Genomic DNA, 18088 nt, shown 5'->3' with positions numbered 1-18088 from the left:
ATCACCAAAACGGTCCAACCGGCTGATATGAAAATGAGCAGGAAGAAAAAGGGGAAGTTAGCAGAGTCAATTCCTCTCTGTGGGTAGGTTTAAGGCTTCTTGCATCACAGACTAAAACACATTTTATGGAAGGCGACTGAGGCAAAAGTTAATGTCACCGCTTCAAACCTAAGCATCTGTCGCTGTTTTTCTGATGCTTGACTTTTTTGAGTCTCTAGGTAAGTGTCAAAGCTCTTTTAATGTAGACTGTATGGTCAATAAGTAATTTAACCTATTGTTTCACTGTATTATCAATGATAAAGCAGCTATTTCAATGCATGTCATTTCAAAGAATGAACAAAAGTATAGTAACAAGTATAATTCAGACTTATACCTTAATTACATTGAAAGGTATCAACTTTCAGTTTGTATGCAAATCCTAAATGCGGTGTGAATAAACCACACAACTAGAAATACATATATCAAACCATAGTGACATAATCTGCTGAAATGCAAAGATGTTGTACTCCTAATGTTATACCGACGAGGTTCTGGTGTATTCTACAGATCTTCGCATGATGTTTAAACCTCTGGAAAGCCGCATCTTGCAGCCCTACATTGGTTTAGATGATTGGTAGGGTTATAATCAGATAGTAGTTTCATGTGGTTACCTTTATAATATGCATGAACTATGTCTTGTATGTTGTGAATCACTGACCATATTGAATTGAATAATCTTCCCTAAAATGAACTTTATTGAAGTGCATTACAAGAAATGCTAATTCTAAACTAAGCATTTTGCCAACACAGAACACCACACTTTTAAATTGATGTGGTTCCTTTATATGTGTGAGAGAGTACATGCTTCAAGGTTAGGTACTGAACATGTTTGTCACTCTCTTTTTCTCTCTTGGATACACTTACAAACTCACATACACACACATTCTTTGCACATATCACTTATCTGTCAGGAAACGTCAGGAAAGAGAGCATCTTAACAGGTTCCTGTTAAACCAATCCTTTTATGATGTGGTTGTTTTTGCTGTGTCATATGTAGCGGACATCATGCAACAAAAATGCATTCAACATATTTAATTTGGGCCTTTTTCGTTTGGAACATGTTGCACTACAATATTTGCGGGTTACAAAGATCATAACTCTGACAGCCAGTAAGTAAGGGTACAAATATATAAAAATATATCCCTCGATTAGATGATTCTTTCTTTTTTTGCTGATTAAAGCATTTGAGGGTACATTTAGGCTATTCTTGACTTTTAAATGAATCAAAAGTTGCTGTGTGTACAATAACAAGAGCATTTTGAGTCCAATTGCAGATAGAGTCAAATGGATACACATATCATTTCCTAACAACAAACAATATACTAGCAATTGACATAAACAAGCATAACAAAGTCTTTTTTTACAATGGGTGAGTGTAAGTTAGATGTGTAGAAACAGAGGAGAAATAAAAGAAACAGGGTTACACACATGTATGCAACATGCATTTCAAATATGTGAATTCCAGCTACATTAAAATTATAAAGATAATGTCAGGATTAAGTGCTGCAGAACACCGGGTTTCTTCTTGCTATATATTGCAGTACAACATTGATGCAACTTCCCTATCGGTTCATCTGTGTCAGCCACCATGCGTCAACTCGTTTCAAAATGGACAACAAATATCTGGTTGCCATGTTACAGTAAAATGTAAATGTACATGTTCAGTCAATCAGAGAGAAAGAAACACATTAGCATGTTGATCATCTCACATCAGAGTTTGTTGACCTCTATAATGAAGTTAGTGATGTGAAAAAACATTAGGCGTTCCAGAATGAGGAATGAGTAAACAATGTTTCACAGAATAGGGAACACAGCCGTCTGTTTATGACGGCACAACCAAAACCAATAGGTATCGTCAGTCTGTTGTGAATAAATGTCACAGTCCTGGTTAGCTGGGAGGGACAGAAGCTTCTGGTGGTGTTAGAGTTACAGTTCAGATCATAGAAGGAAGTGCTCACAAGCTGAAAATAGGCTGAGCTGCAGTGAAAACACTTCTGACAAACACCATCACACAATTAGTCTTCAGCTGTGTGCCAAAGGGTGAGTTGAGCAGTTGATCCTTGTTTCACCTGGCAATATAACTTCCTACCTGTAGTGCACTGTGTTTTCTTGTAGTATTTTAGAATAATCTTTAGACAGTGTTTGCTGAATGACATACAACTATGAGAATTGCTTTCTGGTTGATTTGAGTTCAGCAGCATTGGTTACAACTAAAGATGATGTTACTGGGTCTGTAAGTGATAACACGACTAGTATATCTATTGACCCACACATTGGGATAAACTATGAATTATCTCATGGAACTTCTCACTAGGATTTGTGGTCCTTTTCTTGCAGTACTGCCAGTTAGTTTAACACTAATTTACAGTGATAGTGTTTTTAATATTGTTACCTTGTTTTTCCAAACATTAAGTATTCAGAGCATTTTTGGAATGAGGCCATGTTTGAGTGCTTTCACAAAGTCTCCCTTATCCTCATTCCTCAATTAGTATTGTTTTTTTTTTCTCTGACCCACGTCAATCTATTTTAGATAAGGTGGCATAGAGGTGCAAGTTTCGGTTCAGCACTCGTGGTCAGTAGGTTCTGAGAACAAGACAAAATAAGATGTCTAAAGCTAAAACGAGTCACAGCTATGATGCAGGAAATATGTAGTTTTGAAGATAAGTGAGGAAGATAGTCTTGTGAAATAGTTTGACCTCTTTTATGATGAGTTGCAAGTAAATTCATTTCAAAATATGTTGTTTTTGAAAACAAGCAAACAAAAAGAAGTTACCGCGTTAACAACTGGGTTGCTGGATCCTAAAATAAGAATTCAAAACCAACCAGGAAAAAAAAAAGTGGTCGTATATATGTCTGTGTATTTGTGTCTGCATTTAAAGAGAGCAACGTTTCCCTATCAAGCATTTTAAATGTATGTTACATTAAAATCAATCACCCAACACATTGAAATGCAATTCATGGTGACTATATCACAACAATTTAGGAAGTCTAAACAGTTACGGAACAATGCCAACCAGTCATGTTAAGGAGATATAGTAGGCAAGGGATTTGGTGGACACGGCAAATTCTCCTTTCACCGTTTCCCAGCACAAAAACACCAGGTCACTGAGTTTGTGTGAGGATGAACACGAAACAGTAGTTTCGGTAAACAGGTGTGAGACGGTGGGAATGTTGGAGTGAAAAGGATGTAGCTGGCAGGAAAATCAGGGCTTATGCAAACTAGAGCTAATCACACGCTGATATGTGCTCGCATTCATGCTGCATGTCTCCTCATCTCGTGCCAGATCTATATGTTCTCACCTGATACTGTGGCATTGCTCTGAATCTATGAATGTAGGGGCGCATATTGAGAACGATTCTGGTGAAATAAACCAATAAGAGTGAAGAGCAACTTAACCCAAAAGGTTGCCTCATATAGTGGTAAGCTAAGCAGCACAGAGATAAGGGGGGTGTGTGTGTGTGTGTGTGACGTGTGTGTGTGTGTGTGTGTGTGTGTGTGTGTGTGTGTTTGTGTGTGTGTGTGTGTGTGTGTGTGTGTGTGTGTGTGTGTGTGTGTGTGTGTGTGTGTGTGTGTGTGTGTGTGTGTGTGTGTGTGTGTGTGTGTGTGTCACAGCTGTCTGACAAGAGGTTACTGGCTCAGGCGGTGTGCAAGCTCTTCAGTGCCACAAAGAAAAAGAAAAAAGCCAAGTGTTGTACTGCCGTTACGCTTCACAAAAGTATTCACCTCCTTGTTCCCATGTAGATTAATCCTGGCTGAATCATGTCAGAGACCATACTGGAAGACATCTTCACGAAGCGATCCCAGCAGAAGAAGAAGACCTCGCCTCTGAACTACAAGGAGAGATGGTTTGTTCTCAGCCAGGAGAAAGTAGCCTACTATGATTTTGATTCTGACAAAGGGGTACGTATATGGAACTACAGAAAAACTTGATTAGTATTGCATCAAATCTGTCTCAGGTTAATGTTTGCTGGTAACTGTGCATTTACATCTGAGTTACTTGACTGTCGCCTCCTCTGTTAAGCAGAAGCGAAAAGGTATGAAAGGATCAGTGGACCTCGAGAAGATCAAGTGTGTAGAGATGGTCCAATCAGAGCCCAATACACCGCCAGAGCGCCTGTTTGCTTTCCAGGTAGACATTTCTGTCAATTTACTCCTTCAACAGAGAGGGTCTCTTAAGGAACTTCCCAATGACATTCATAAAAGTTACAGAGAACGCTGCACAAATGTGTAAACTACCACTCCGTGTTGATTTTGGAGATAAAGGACATTGTTAAGAAGAATTTACTGCCCTTTTTACCAGTAACTGTCCAACCGACGTACATGCTGCAGTAAGCAGTAAAAAACAGTTTTATCCTTAAATAGTTAAGAATGTCTAAGTCTATTGTTAAGAAGGGAAACCACCTCTCACACTCAAATGAAGTAGGGGCTTTCAGTGACTGTGCAGGTGTTGCCTTTGCACAGTATGTTAACAGTTGAGTGTGTGAATTAAGTTGCAGTTAACATGATCACACAAAATAATTTATAAAACCCCCTTAAGCTTTTTTCACCCTTGTGACACTGGTCTTTCATGTATCTAATGTGCTAGTGATAAAAAAAATAAAAAAAATTCTAACTTTTACAAAAACAGCTGATAGTTACTTTCTAATTTATTTTTCCACAGATCGTTTATGATGAGGGACCGCTGTACGTTTTTGCTAAAAGTGAAGATATTCGGACTCAGTGGATAAAAAAGCTGAAAGAAAGTCAGTATATGAATTGAAATGTACAAAGTTTGATGTTTATGTATCCATCAGTCGCATCAACTCATACAATATTTGCAATATTAGACCGTATCCTAACATCACGACTGGCTGCACAACAAAAGAGCTGGGAGCATATGCAAATGAAGTGTTGATTTAATGTAAATGTCCCGCTTGTGTATCCATACCTGTGCATAGTGGTGCGCTTCAACAAAGATGTCATGCAGAAGTACCATCCTTGTTTCTGGTTGGACGGGGTGTGGCTGTGCTGCAAACAGGAAGTAAAACAAGCTATGGGCTGCAAAGTGCTGGATAGTAAGAACGGTGAGGACGAGATTCCCTAAAGCATTGAAATCAGTAACTGAACTTTAGTGTAAATGGTTTAATTCATGTATTTAATCATGTCTTTAATAGGCTTTTCATCTAATGCATCTCGGCGAAGGGGATCCAGGAAACCTCTTCCTCCAACCCCAACGGAGGTGCACACAAATAATATTAACTGATCATTATAGTATTTAAGGATTCAAGGATCATTTTCATGATGCAACACAGGGTTGCAAACCAAATTGCTGTATTAGCTTATTCCATTATGCTACAGAATGAAAACTAAACAAAACAAAAACAGTGTTGCACTCCTGTAGTGCATACTTCAGGTGGTATGTAAGTATCAGCAACAAAGACAAATGAATTCTCTAGGTAGACAAAATAGCCAAGACCTTTAACAGATAAAATCATGAGGGAAACGTTGTCTATCAACTTTGACACAGTGAATGTTATTAATACATCCACTACTCTTCTGTTTTTTCCAGGAGAAGTGTGTACGACCTTTACCCCCACAGCCTCCTGAGACTCCCTCCCCCTCAGTGGGCATGACTGTCATTGCAGAGTATAACTTTGCACCCGTGACACCCCAAGACCTGGAGCTGAGGAAGGATGAAGAGTACACCATCCTGGAGATGTCTGATCAGAACTGGTGGAAAGCAAGAGACAAATATGGGTGAGGAAAAAGAGGCCTGCTCAAACTTTCACCAGAAAAATATAATACACAAGAGTTTTCAAAAGAAATGTCTACAATTAATCTAATGACTTTCTGAGGAAACATGTGGTTAAAGTGATGTTCAAACAGTGATCACAAGTTCCTTGCTCCTAAATGGAGAAATCTTTAATGAGATCTTAAGGCCCTGACACACCAGGCCGAAATCGGCCGTTTTCGTTAGTCGGACGACGAAGCGCGCCCTGTCGCCCAAACTCAATTTGGTGTGTCCCGCACATGGTCCCGCACCGTCGGCCGTGACACGCCTTATTTGGCCTTTCATGGCCGACGCTTGGCCGATTCAACCATGGATTCAACATGTTGAATCGGCCATGCGTCGGGTCGGGCAGTCGGGCCAAATAAATCACTCTGATTGGCTGTTCAGCTAGTGAATCAGTGCATGAGAAGCGAAACGGAAGTGAGGGACGTAAAGAAACACTTTAAGAATGCACGAAGAATATCTTCCGCAAGCAACACTCCAATGGCTGATAGCTCCAGTACCGCACGAGACATGTTTTCGATGGACGAGAGTGAAAATGGAACGCACACGCTATTTGTTGTTTGTTTATATCACGGAGTCTGTTCTTCTTCTCTGTCTTCCGGTTGTTGCCTCTGAGACTGCCAAGGCACACNGCCTGCTGGTAAGGAGAGTTATTGCCACTCACGCATGCGCAGTTCGTACGTGCTACTTGGCCGTCGGCTAAAGTCTTTGCGGTGTTTTCCAGTGCGACTATTGGCCAAGAAGCAGGAGACGTGAGGCGACACAACAGTCGTGTTCCGTCGGGATGTGTTCTTTGGTGTCAGTTTCGGTGTCAGAAATCGGACGTTTTCGTTAGTCGGACGACGAAGCGTGCCCTGTCGCCCAAACTCAATTTGGTGTGTCCCGCACCGTCGGCCGTGACACGCCTTATTTGGCCTTTCATGGCCGACGCACGGCCAGCTAGCGAATCAGTGCATGAGAAGCAAAACGGTTGCTTGAGAATGTCTTCCACAAGCAACACTCCAATGGCTGATAGCTCCAGTACCGCACGAAACATGTTTTTGATGGACGAGAGTGAAAATGGAACGCACACTCTATTTGTTGTTTGTTTATATCACGGAGTCTGTTCTTCTTCTCTGTCTTCCGGTTGTTGCCTCTTTTGAATGACGAATACACACTACCGCCGCCTGCTGGTAAGGAGAGTTATTGCCACTCACGCATGCGCAGTTCGTACGTGCTCGGCTGAAGTCTTTGCGGTGTGTTCCAGTGCGACACATGGCCAAGACGCAGGAGAACACGCCGACGCAACAGTCGGCATCAGCGTCGGCGAGTTCTCTGGCGACTGCTTGGTGTGTCAGGGCCTTTAGAGTTTCATAGGTAAAATAAATGAAGAGGAGCAAGAGATGAAACTAGAGTAAACATGCAGATGATGTCTTTTTGAATGGTCGCAATTTAACAGTTTTGACCAAATCAATTTATCTAGGTACTCCATTCCATTGTGCCTGACAAGTATAACATAAATTATATTTTATTTAATAATCAGTAACAACATATTCAAATATAGATTTGCATTTAGGGTTTTAGGAGCAAGAATTATTGTATGAGCTGCTACTGTAGGCTACTAATGTCTGTGAGCACTTCAGTTCCAGAATTGTTTTCATTATTTTTAAATACAATGTGTTTTCTTTTCTTCTGCAGAAAAGAAGGATATATACCTTGTAATTATGTTGTGGAAGCCGAAAATGGGCTGGAAAGATTTGAGTGAGTATGGGAACTAGATTATAATTTCCTAATTTATCATTATTATGTTAGATTCCTCGTCTGTACATAAATGTATTTTTCATTTGTGAAGCAATAAATGTTTAGAAAAACGAATTATAATGATATTTATTTTCACAGCTGGTATTCCAAGAATATGAATCGTAGCCAGGCAGAAAACCTGTTAAAGACTGAGGTAAAGTCAATGACTGACATACACAATGGTAAAAGTCAAATTTAGCTGGACTGAATTCAATTGGAAACCAAATGATATGCTTGTGTGTTTTGTCCCAGAACAAAGACGGAGGCTTCCTGGTACGGGACTCAAGCAAGGCCGGGAAATACACCGTGTCTTTGTTCACTAAGAGTGGCGGGTGAGTCAGCTGGTGGTGTTGAACTCTGCTGCAATAGGCTACTGTATCCACTGGGTCCAGTCATGTGTGAACTTATCAAAAGAAGAACTGTTTGTAATGAAAGCGGAAACAGTGGGCCACAGAGGGAGACAGATGTAAATTATTCATGCAAAACCTGGACTAATCTGCCTGCTGAACTTTTTTATGACATTGCTCTATTATAATGAATTACCTTATGGTGACGGCTGACAAGATGTTACCCAATCATGCACACAAGATAAACGGTAACTATATCTACTTTAAGTTACTCTTCTCTTTCTCTTCATAGGGAAACGGGTGGAAGCTGCAGACATTACAACATCTGCACCACTGCCGAGGGCCAGTTCTACCTGGCAGAGAGGCATTTCTTCAGCACCATCCCAGAGCTCATCAACTACCACCAGCACAATGCAGCAGGTTTATATAGTTGCAAACTATTGTATCATTTTCAAATACCATAGAAGCAGTCTAAATCTGCATATCCCAGAAATGTACCATACAGATTTTGTAATCTCTCTCACTAGGTATGGTTAGCAGGCTGAAATACATTGTATCCAACCGGGCGCTGCCTCCATCAACAGCAGGATTTGGCTATGGTAAGATGAATACTATATAAATTGACATTATGAATAAATGCATTTTTTGTTATTAAGATTTGTATTACCCCCGGCACCGCAATTATTCTCTCACACACACATGCCTACATACACCTGCGCACACATTCATACATACATCAACGTAAAGCATGTAGATACACATTTACAACAAAATACATCATATACACACACATGTACATGTACACATACACAAATATACTTCCTGTCCCTCCCTAGGACAGTGCACCTTTGATATAGGCCAAGAAGATGTGTTTTTGATGTGATTTGCTTGGTACATTATTTACCCTGGCGATCATAATTTCAAAGGCCGCAGTTTCTGTCATGAGTTTAAGCCATTCTGTAAACTCTGGCTTATGTGGGCTCTTCCAGTTGGCAGATACAGCCTTGGCAAGCCGTCCTCTCTAAAAACATACACAACGCAGACAGACACCGGTCACAAAAGTATCAGATAGGCTTCAATTTTCTTTTGATTGTCTATAATTAACTATGAAAAAATATCGGCGTTTTAACACTAAGTTTATATATGTACTTATTTTTACGGTTTGCATATGAGGTGGTCCGCGAAAATCCTTGATAATAAATAGCGATCCGCATAAACAAAAAGTTTGAGAACCCCTGGCATAGAGCATGAAGAAATGTGCCCATTTCTCTATTACATTTCCAACCTTTATTGTCCTGAGTTAAGCCCATTTTAAACAATTTCAGGGGTGTAAAATAATATCTATGCACAATTTTATAATGGGAAAACTTGCTTCTCGTATTCCTTGTAGCCCATACATTCGAGACTATATCCTGCCATAGATCCTCCCCAATCTCACTACCAAGATCTTTTTGCCATATCTTTCTCAGGGCTTCACATAGTCTAATTTGAATATGTCACATTTTTCTAGAATAGTGAGGCAGAGTGTAGAGTATGGGGAGAATTTAGACACTCTTGAATCTTATTCTCTTCTTCCTCATCCCTTGTCCGTCCAAATACCGAACCAACACTGCTCCTCAGCTGTAGATATTTCCAGAAATCCCCTTTATCCGTCAAGTTAAATTGTTTCTTAAGGTCCTCAAATGACATAAACAAGCGGTCTCTGGAGAGATCATTATAAATGAATATTTTTAATCATAATGTCTGTATTTGTCTGTGCAATTTATAAACCACAATTTCTCTGTAGTACAGACATTTTGGCCAATAAATATATTTGCTTTTGTGACTTCTAGCAACTCTAAAGCTAATGCGTTGTGTAGTGTTTGATTAATCAGTACAACATTTCATGAATAGACTCAACTAAAAAGATATGTTATATATTAACTAAAAGGACACTGGGAGGGCGCAAACTTCCACCTTTACATACGTTTAAAAAAGCAGTTTTCTGTAAGCCTGTTGCAAAAAAGCAAAAAGGTGTATTTTGTAAAATGTCTTTAATGTAGAAGCTGAAAGTATAGAAGTGCTCTTCAGTCTTGTCTTTTTTGCTCCAGGTGAGTGGGAGATTGATCCCCATAACCTCACCTTCATCAAGGAGCTGGGCAGCGGTCAGTTTGGAGTGGTGAAGTATGGAAAGTGGCAGGGCCAGCATGATGTTGCCATTAAGATGATTAAAGAAGGCTCCATGTCTGAAGATGATTTCATAGAAGAAGCCAAAATCATGATGTAAGCAAATTTAAGTCTGATTATGGAGCTTATATTATTTTATTTGGTCATTCAGCTGCTACAGTTTAGTTGTCTGTGTTTAAAAATAATAGTGACGCTTTCGTGCACAAGACTCATGAAACGTTGTGATGTGTCATGGGAAGTGTTTATAACTTTGAGAAAAACTAACACATAATACCTAACTTCCTTCTCCTTTTGATTAAACCAGGAAGCTACGGCATGAAAACCTGGTACAGCTGTATGGCGTGTGCACCAAACAAAGACCCATTTATATAGTGACTGAGTTCCTTTCTAATGGCTGCCTGCTGACGTACCTCAGGGAGGGCCTGATGCAGCACCCCACTGCTGTGCAGCTCCTGGAGATGTGTAAAGACATCTCCGAAGGCATGGCCTATCTGGAGTCGCAGCAGTACATCCACAGAGACCTGGTGAGAGACATACATTTACAACTGAGCGACACATATCTCTGTACATTTCTGGATTATTGCATCATGCTATGTTGATATGTACTGGGATTAGGTATGTGTGAATAACAGTTAATGATTAAATGATTAATCTTAGATCAAGATGGTTGTTTGTTTTGTCCACAGGCTGCCAGAAACTGTTTAGTGGATGGGAATGGCTCCATCAAAGTGACTGACTTTGGACTGTCAAGGTAAAACATTTCCCATGAAATAAGGACACACAGAGGCATATTAGTGCCAACTAGAATGGTTAGTGTTGAAGAGTTACTGTTTTGTAGACCTTTGACGTAGGCTACTTGAGTATTATAATTGTATGATACAACTACACTACATTTATTTTAAAGAGACTGGTTGGTTTGTATAATAAGATATCATACAAAAAATATGATCAACTTAAATATAAAACATTCAAATTAATTGAACCTCAACCAAATACAGCAACATGCTACATACAAACACAATGAGTATTGTTTCTTTGATAACTTTATTTTATATTCCTTTTGTACTTTTTTCAGATGTATATTATTTTAGCGGTTTATCCTCAGATAATACATTTCGGACAATACTTTTCCACCACTGCTTTAGGTATGTCTTAGATGATGAGTACACAAGCTCAGCAGGGTCCAAGTTCCCTGTGCGTTGGTCGCCTCCGGAGGTCCTCCTCTTCTGCAAATTCAGCAGCAAGTCAGACATATGGGCATATGGTGAGTAAAGTATGTGTTTTTGAATTCCCCACTGCTTTTCAGGTCAAGTGTAAACTATGAAGTCACATCTGTATTAAAGAAACATTCATTTTTTTCCACCAGATTAACAATTTCTATTCATATTTAGGGATTCTTATGTGGGAGGTGTACACTTTAGGACGACTTCCGTATGAGCGCCTCAACAACACGGAAATAGTGGATCAGGTGTCCCGGGGCCTGCGCCTCTTCCGCCCCCAGCTGGCCAATGAGAAGGTCTACAACATTATGACAAGCTGTTGGATGGATGTAAGTGGATTTTGTATTGGGTTGTAGGCCTCAGAGGGTTTAGTCCAGACTGAGGATTGCATATCATACAAAAAAGAGATTCTGAATACCAACCTCACACCCTCTTTTTTCGTTCTTTTTTGTTCTCAGAAAGCAGATGAAAGACCCACCTTCCAGGAGCTTGCGCTGACTGTTCAGGATTTGCTGTACGAGCTCCAGTAGATTTCAGAAAAGTCAAAAGACATCAACACAAACAGACAGTTGATCCCGCCACACCAGCATCTCCATCTGTCCCTGAAACACAAGCATTGAACCAGTTTACAGCTTGAACATGGGACCGCACAGCCACACCGAGGTCCTCTGTAATGTGAATTATGGGAAATATGAGTGTTTCTTTTAATCACTGATTACTTAAGCCTTCCTATTACAATACTAGAAGTACAGACCTACATATAGATGTGTATATTTTATTGAAGGTGTTCTTTCTTTATTGTACTCTGTGTATTGTATTCCGTGAAATCAGTGTGAATTGTAGACACTTCTGCATGTGGAAACAAGATTTGTTAGAGCATATCTAATTGCACAAATAAAAGCCAAGTATGCAGGGCTTTGAAATTGAATTATCATGTGAAATACAAATGACGAAACATCAACACATCTTATGGAGCTGTTGATCAAACATTATAATCCAAAATAGCAATAATACTGTCAGATAAAGTGGTATTATTTGTTTAATAAACCAAAGGGTAATTTATTGAAAATGGCCGTTATGAAAAATGACGCTTGAATGATGACGACAATCACCTGAAAACGTGCTCTGTGATTGGTTGAAGTAATTCTTACATCCTGTCGTCCATACATACACGTGAAGGTCAGCAACAGAGCCACAAGGCTTACATATTTGGATAAATATTGCTCGTACGGCCGGTTTTTAGGGAAATATGAACAGCCAGGGAGCTACAGCGGACCCTCAGCTTCAGCATTTCATCGAAATCGAGACTCAGAAACAAAGATTTCAGCAGCTGGTGCATCAGATGACTGAGGTTTGCTGGGTAAGATCAGCTTTAAGCTAGCAGTGCAGCTCTGCAATTAACTTTTTACATATTGTCTGTAGCTACAACTGTTAGATAGCCTGTCTAATGTCGACATTAAAGTATGTGTTTTATTAGTTTTGTCAATATTGTCCTGAAATGTACTTCATGCCACATTTGTGACCCAGTGCACTCCATGTCTCCCCGGGTTTCAGTCAAATAGCTCTCCCTGCACAGCATGTGAAACATAAGCGTTTCTAACTTTTTACGATGCTGCAGGTTTTATCTTCAAATGTCGCCGTGATCTTAGAAGTGTGTACTATTTGTGTGTAACTAATAAATATTAGTTAGACAACAATATTGAATAACATTACCCTGGAGAGCCACGGTCACTCCCCCGGCCTGCTGTAGCTAACGTCAGTGCAACGGAGAAGGAGAAGTGTGGACAAGTTGAATTTAAACGTTTTCTACGTCCATTGTAAACATGTTATGATACTGGACTGAAAGTAAACAGGCAGTCAGTTCAGGTAATAAAGAAACAAAAGTTAGCTGCTTGAGAACGTTATAAAAATACAAGAGAAAAACCTACAAGGGTGAAAAACTTCTTCAGATAAAGATCTGAATATTTGTTGCCAATGACCGACATGCTTTCGTTATTTGTTTCAAATTTAAAAGACCTAAATATCATTCAGTTTAAGTGAAAAACCACTTCAAATATGGTGTTGAATTAAGAAATTCAGCTTTTTGTATGTAAACTTTTAATTTCTATTAAGCTTAAATCAAGACCAGTCTTTCCAAAATGTTATACATAATAGGCAATGATAAAACAGACAAATCATAATTTCTCCAATCTTACCCATAGATATTTACACGTTTGTGGGAAGTATTTTGTGAATATCATAAGATGTATGTCTCTAAGGTTGTTTGATGCAAAACCTATAAGAAAAAGCCTTGTTTTTCGCCAGTGTATGTGTGAACTCCCCCTCGTTAGTAGTTGGAGCGTTTTGGTACAATAAAAAATGGACAGAGATAGGTGCTGGGGAAATGCACTAATGCAAGATAATCCCTTCTTAATGTTAAGTGTGTTACACCACTTCTGATAACTGTGATGTATACTATTTGTGATAAACCTTGCATCATTTGTTGCACATTGCTTTAATTTGTCTCTCTGTCTCCAGGACAAATGTATGGATAAGCCCGGTCCAAAACTGGACTCCAGGACAGAAATGTGCTTCGTTAACTGCGTGGAGCGGTTTATAGACACCAGCCAGTTCATCCTAAATAGGCTGGAACAGACTCAAAAGAGCAAGGGCTCATACTCTGAGAGCATGTTGGAATAAAAACTGTCTGGAATGATGAGACACATGCACGTGACCCCGGCTCCATGAAGAGGCTGACACCGCCGTCTGAAATGAACTTATTGTTCAACTGGAAAAAGGAAAAACAATAAATGTTACATTTCTTACAAGTGCCTCAGATTAACAAAACGTATGGATGCAGAAGTTTAGAGTTTAAGGCAACATGCTCAGATTGTGATCTATTGCTAGCAGTGACCTCATGTTCTGTTTTCCAGGCCTCTGGTTAAACTGGGATACTGAGCTTGAATGTGGGCGACTGTAGATAGTCGGATGCATCACGAGGACATTCAGACTCACCTGTCTGATTTTGAAAACCACAAGGACTCAACACACAACCTGCTGTAATTTAAGAGAAGTAACAGATGTCTTGACCCTAAAGGCATGAGGTTCTGGATTGTACATATGCAATAAACATAATGCCAAATCATCTTGTCTTATCTTTTGGAAACACTGAGTCAAGTCATGTTGTAGCTGTGTTTTTAATCTGCATTATGAAACACACAAAGTTCTCTTACATCATAGATATGTAAAAGCTTGGCACATGCTGGAAGTTAATCCACACAGGGGAAAAAAACATTCTTTGGTCCAGTTTGTACAATAATGAGGTATTACAGTAACAGGTCAAAGTATTACTCAAACTTCATCAACGGATGATTGAAATGCATTCAGGGTAGTTTTGGTTCCTGCTTTTGCATTGTCTACAAATAAAAAATGTGTAAGCAATATATGCTTATTTAAAAGTGTTAACCTATGAATACGGTTATTGTTTACGGTAGCAAGGCACACTTGGTTTATGCAGGCTATTCAATGTTCATTCTTTTTTAATTTAATATACTAAAAACAATAAAAAATGTACAGAGCAGTGCAACAAATTAGCTAAAACCTACATTATACTTCAGATCATAATTCTATCTGGCTTTTTTTTTTTACTAAAGATGTGAATGTACCATCATGTTCAACTAAGAAACATTTAATATAAAATACAGTGTGCTGACAAGAGTAATATTCTCACTTAAGGCAACTATGTTCATCCAGTGCATACTGCATTATGTAAAACTATAACATGACTATTAGTAACTCATTTCTCACATTGTGTGGCTGTGATGTGCAGTAAAGCTTTAGGATTGTTATAAGCATTTTTTATCAATAGTGGAAAGACTATCCTCCTTAAGGAGCTCTCTGGTGCGTACCCCACCCCCCCTTAGAGCTTCCCTCTCTGGGCAGTGTTACCTCATCCTCTGCTTGTGTGTCGTGGCTGGGAAGAGCCACATAAGGCTGGGGCCCCCATGGACAGCCCTGAGGACCCTTCCTCAGGAAGAGTGGGAGGGAATCAAAACTAAATACAATGTCTTTAAAGGCATGGAGGAGGAAGATCCCAAAAATGATTGTGAGGAACCCACTGATTGTTCCAACTGCTCCGTCAGTGGTCATTCTCAACCACTCCTTGAAGAGAATGGCTGAGCAGGCCATGACGGAGGTGGTAAAGAAGACGTAGTAGATGGGAATGACAAGGGAGGTGTTGAAGATGTCGAGGGCTTTGTTCAGGTAACTGATTTGAACGCTGACACAGATTACCAGGCAGATGAGTAAGGACCAGAACAGGGGTTCCTTCAGCACTGCTGTCCCAGCAAACAGCTCCTTAATGCCAATGCCCAGGCCCTTGACACAAGACACAGACAGGGAGCCAATCACAGAGCAGATCAGGATGTAGACCAGCACATTCTTCTGTCCAAACCGCGGAGCCACGGCAAAGATAAGAACCAGGCTGCTTCCAACAACGCACACAGCAAACGCAATGAATCCTAGTGGGAGCATTCAAGAATGAGTTAGTACCCTGAAAAGACAATCTGTCACACCATGGTTAATGAGATCACGCTGATGAAGGGCTGGGCCTACCTGGGTCTTTGAGCTTCTCAGCCATAGCACTGAGGGAGACAACCTCCTCTTCCTGTGGGGCATGGATCACCATCACTGTGGAGCCCAAGATGCACAGCAAACAGCCGATCTTCCCATGCACATTCAGCCTCTCATTCAGAAAGTAAGAGGAGAGCACCGCACTGTAAGGTAAAACAAATTACGAAGACACAGAGAGTTAACACACATTTGAAACTACACATTAAAAAGATCAGTCCAGGGATAAATAGAAGTATCTGATTCATCAGTGCCATGAAAAATTGCAACAAGAAAAAAACAATCACCTTACAAGTACACTCAATGCACCAAGAGGAGTCACCAGTGTGGCCGGAGCAAATGCATATGCAGCAAAGTTGGCACCCTCTCCAGTTCCCACTAGAATATAAACATGACCATCAGTGTTAACACATTTATAGCCGATGGTGGTTTAAGGTTGAAAAGAGTATTGTCTTTCAACCCACGTGCAAATGTGCTCTTTGTAGGAATGTGTGCTTCAAAGATAGTGTGGGCGCTGCATCAACAGCAACGTCGCCAGCAAAAATACCAAACCCACAACAGCCTCATTTCCACTTTGAAAGACAAAGACCACAATGTTTCTAGCCATGGCTGGTGTTAACAAGCAAGCGACATATAGCAGCTGACACTATCACACATTTTGCAGAACTAAGTTTGTCAATTGTTCACTTACGTGAAATCAGTCCTGCCCACCATAGCCATTCCTTCAGGTAAGCATACCCCCCTTGACCTGTGAGATACAGAAAACAAAGCTGAAGTACATTTCGTATCAAAATGTAAGTTTCTTACATAAAATATATTCTAACTGATTCAATGTTAGAGGGTAATTAGCTTCCTAAACAATAAACACACTTCATATCTCAAGGAAAGTCAACCCTTAAGGCTAGTGACACTGACAGGGGCAGTTCTTCGACATTATTATTGCTTTAATTTTACTTAAAAAACAACACATTTAGTTAAGTTTTACATCACAAGAATACAGACATTTGAATGTTTGAATAGATAACACATAATTGTAACCCTCCTACACCCTTGTCCTTGCGGGTGACCATCATTTGGATAGCAAAGTATATACAACAATATATATCAACACAAATATAAAACAAAACAAATCTTAAACAAATAGCACTTTTGATATTAATATAATTTCACAACCAATGTAAGAGCCTGAACAACAGTTTCTCATAGGCTAATCGTAGTTTTTGCAAGAGTTACATGAGTTGCCCTTTATCAGTCAGAGCAACTTTCAACAGTCATGAGTTAGTTGAGTCTAGTTATAGAGAAGTTTTGGACATGGTTTGTACTACTTCTCTGATCATTTTTACTTTTCACCGTGGCACTTCCGCACTGCATACAATGAGTTATCAAACCACCATAATGGTACTCTCACCCAAAACATTTATAAATAAAGTTGTGTTGAATTTTGATAAAGATCACAGTACCTGCTCGCGTTGAACCCTTGCTGGCCAATCGCAGCAGGCCTTTCTTCTTTAGGATGAAACTTGTACCGATGAAAAAACTGGAGCTCACGGCCAGAGAGAGACCGATGTAAAAATCCTTACGGTTCCCGTCCATCTGAAAAAGAATACAGTGTTGCTTTCGTAAATAACTGTTTTCATTTAGTAGAGGAGCAACGGAAGCCACCCGATGGTTAACATCACATGATGGGCTGACTCAGTCTCACTGACTTTCAACGATGTTAAAACTGAAGACGGCGAGAGATACCATGACAATTATAACGAGCGACTAACCTGACTTATTGTTTTACTTATTCACTTTAATACCATATTAAAATGCCGCTTAAAATGACAGTTTGTTTAATGTTTTACCGCTGTTGTCACTTCAACCCCATTCGTCGTCCTTACCTGACATCAGGAGGTGGAGCAGCTGATTGGCTGGCCGTCACGGGACTTCCTCAAAACTTCCATGAAGATGGGCGTGGCTTTGTGTCTTGCAGAGCCGCGTGCCAGGTCCCGCCCCTTCGAGCCCCGTTAGCGTCTCCATGCACATTCCATCCATTTGTATTATGATGGAGGTTTACGTTAGTTTTGTAGACATAATATAAGTTACTGCCGTTACTGTTACTGCTGTTATATACACTACCCATGTGTGTATTTAGTCTGCTATAGCAGATGAT

The 18088-nt window shown here is 39.9% G+C and overlaps 3 protein-coding genes across 5 annotated transcripts; 2 read left to right on the top strand and 1 right to left on the bottom strand.

The window, feature by feature from the left end:
* The first annotated feature begins 109 nt into the window (after window positions 1–109).
* btk (Bruton agammaglobulinemia tyrosine kinase) lies at window positions 110–12282 on the top strand. Of its 2 annotated transcripts, none has more exons than XM_010793343.1 (18): window positions 110–218; window positions 3782–3940; window positions 4065–4169; window positions 4701–4782; window positions 4978–5103; window positions 5194–5258; window positions 5589–5776; window positions 7491–7553; window positions 7692–7746; window positions 7845–7924; window positions 8232–8359; window positions 8467–8538; window positions 10030–10201; window positions 10410–10629; window positions 10792–10856; window positions 11251–11369; window positions 11497–11654; window positions 11784–12282. In XM_010793343.1, exons 2-18 carry the CDS (start codon window positions 3800–3802, stop codon window positions 11853–11855), a joined length of 1911 nt encoding a protein of 636 aa, XP_010791645.1. In that variant the 5' UTR covers window positions 110–218; window positions 3782–3799; the 3' UTR covers window positions 11856–12282. The 2 variants fall into 2 exon arrangements, with proteins under 2 accessions (XP_010791645.1, XP_010791646.1); XM_010793344.1 differs by lacking the exon at window positions 110–218 and adding an exon at window positions 1994–2079.
* Window positions 12283–12417: 135 nt separating this feature from the next.
* timm8a (translocase of inner mitochondrial membrane 8 homolog A (yeast)) lies at window positions 12418–14449 on the top strand. The gene is made up of 2 exons (XM_010793339.1): window positions 12418–12685; window positions 13843–14449. Exons 1-2 carry the CDS (start codon window positions 12575–12577, stop codon window positions 14002–14004), a joined length of 273 nt encoding a protein of 90 aa, XP_010791641.1. The 5' UTR covers window positions 12418–12574; the 3' UTR covers window positions 14005–14449.
* LOC104964529 (magnesium transporter NIPA2) lies at window positions 14127–17848 on the bottom strand. 2 transcript variants are annotated; one of them, XM_010793341.1, is made up of 6 exons: window positions 17817–17848; window positions 17394–17526; window positions 16625–16681; window positions 16221–16311; window positions 15919–16079; window positions 14127–15824 (listed from the first exon to the last, which is right to left on the bottom strand). In XM_010793341.1, the coding sequence occupies exons 2-6, from the start codon at window positions 17524–17526 to the stop codon at window positions 15190–15192; spliced, it is 1077 nt and encodes a 358-aa protein (XP_010791643.1). In that variant the 5' UTR covers window positions 17817–17848; the 3' UTR covers window positions 14127–15189. The 2 variants fall into 2 exon arrangements, with proteins under 2 accessions (XP_010791643.1, XP_010791642.1); XM_010793340.1 differs by lacking the exon at window positions 17817–17848 and adding an exon at window positions 17781–17810.
* Between the last annotated feature and the right edge of the window lie 240 nt (window positions 17849–18088).

This window comes from Notothenia coriiceps, unplaced genomic scaffold (genome assembly GCF_000735185.1).
Source record: "Notothenia coriiceps isolate Sejong01 unplaced genomic scaffold, NC01 NC01_scaffold00037244, whole genome shotgun sequence".
NCBI lineage: Eukaryota > Metazoa > Chordata > Actinopteri > Perciformes > Nototheniidae > Notothenia > Notothenia coriiceps.
Note: the sequence above shows the minus strand (reverse complement) of the source record. Positions and strands in the feature narration are given on the sequence as shown.

Bases quoted from the DNA above. Each gene is read 5' to 3' on its own strand.
- btk (XM_010793343.1), top strand. From the start codon at position 3,800: ATGTCAGAGACCATACTGGAAGACATCTTCACGAAGCGATCCCAGCAG. The intron at 5,104-5,193 runs GTGAGGACGAGA...TGTCTTTAATAG, and splicing joins AGTGCTGGATAGTAAGAACG to GCTTTTCATCTAATGCATCT. The intron at 8,360-8,466 runs GTTTATATAGTT...CTCTCTCACTAG, and splicing joins CCACCAGCACAATGCAGCAG to GTATGGTTAGCAGGCTGAAA.
- timm8a (XM_010793339.1), top strand. From the start codon at position 12,575: ATGAACAGCCAGGGAGCTACAGCGGACCCTCAGCTTCAGCATTTCATC. The intron at 12,686-13,842 runs GTAAGATCAGCT...CTCTGTCTCCAG, and splicing joins AGATGACTGAGGTTTGCTGG to GACAAATGTATGGATAAGCC.
- LOC104964529 (XM_010793341.1), bottom strand. From the start codon at position 17,526: ATGGACGGGAACCGTAAGGATTTTTACATCGGTCTCTCTCTGGCCGTG. The intron at 16,682-17,393 runs GTACTGTGATCT...TGTATCTCACAG, and splicing joins CAAGGGTTCAACGCGAGCAG to GTCAAGGGGGGTATGCTTAC. The intron at 15,825-15,918 runs GTAGGCCCAGCC...TGCTCCCACTAG, and splicing joins TGAGAAGCTCAAAGACCCAG to GATTCATTGCGTTTGCTGTG.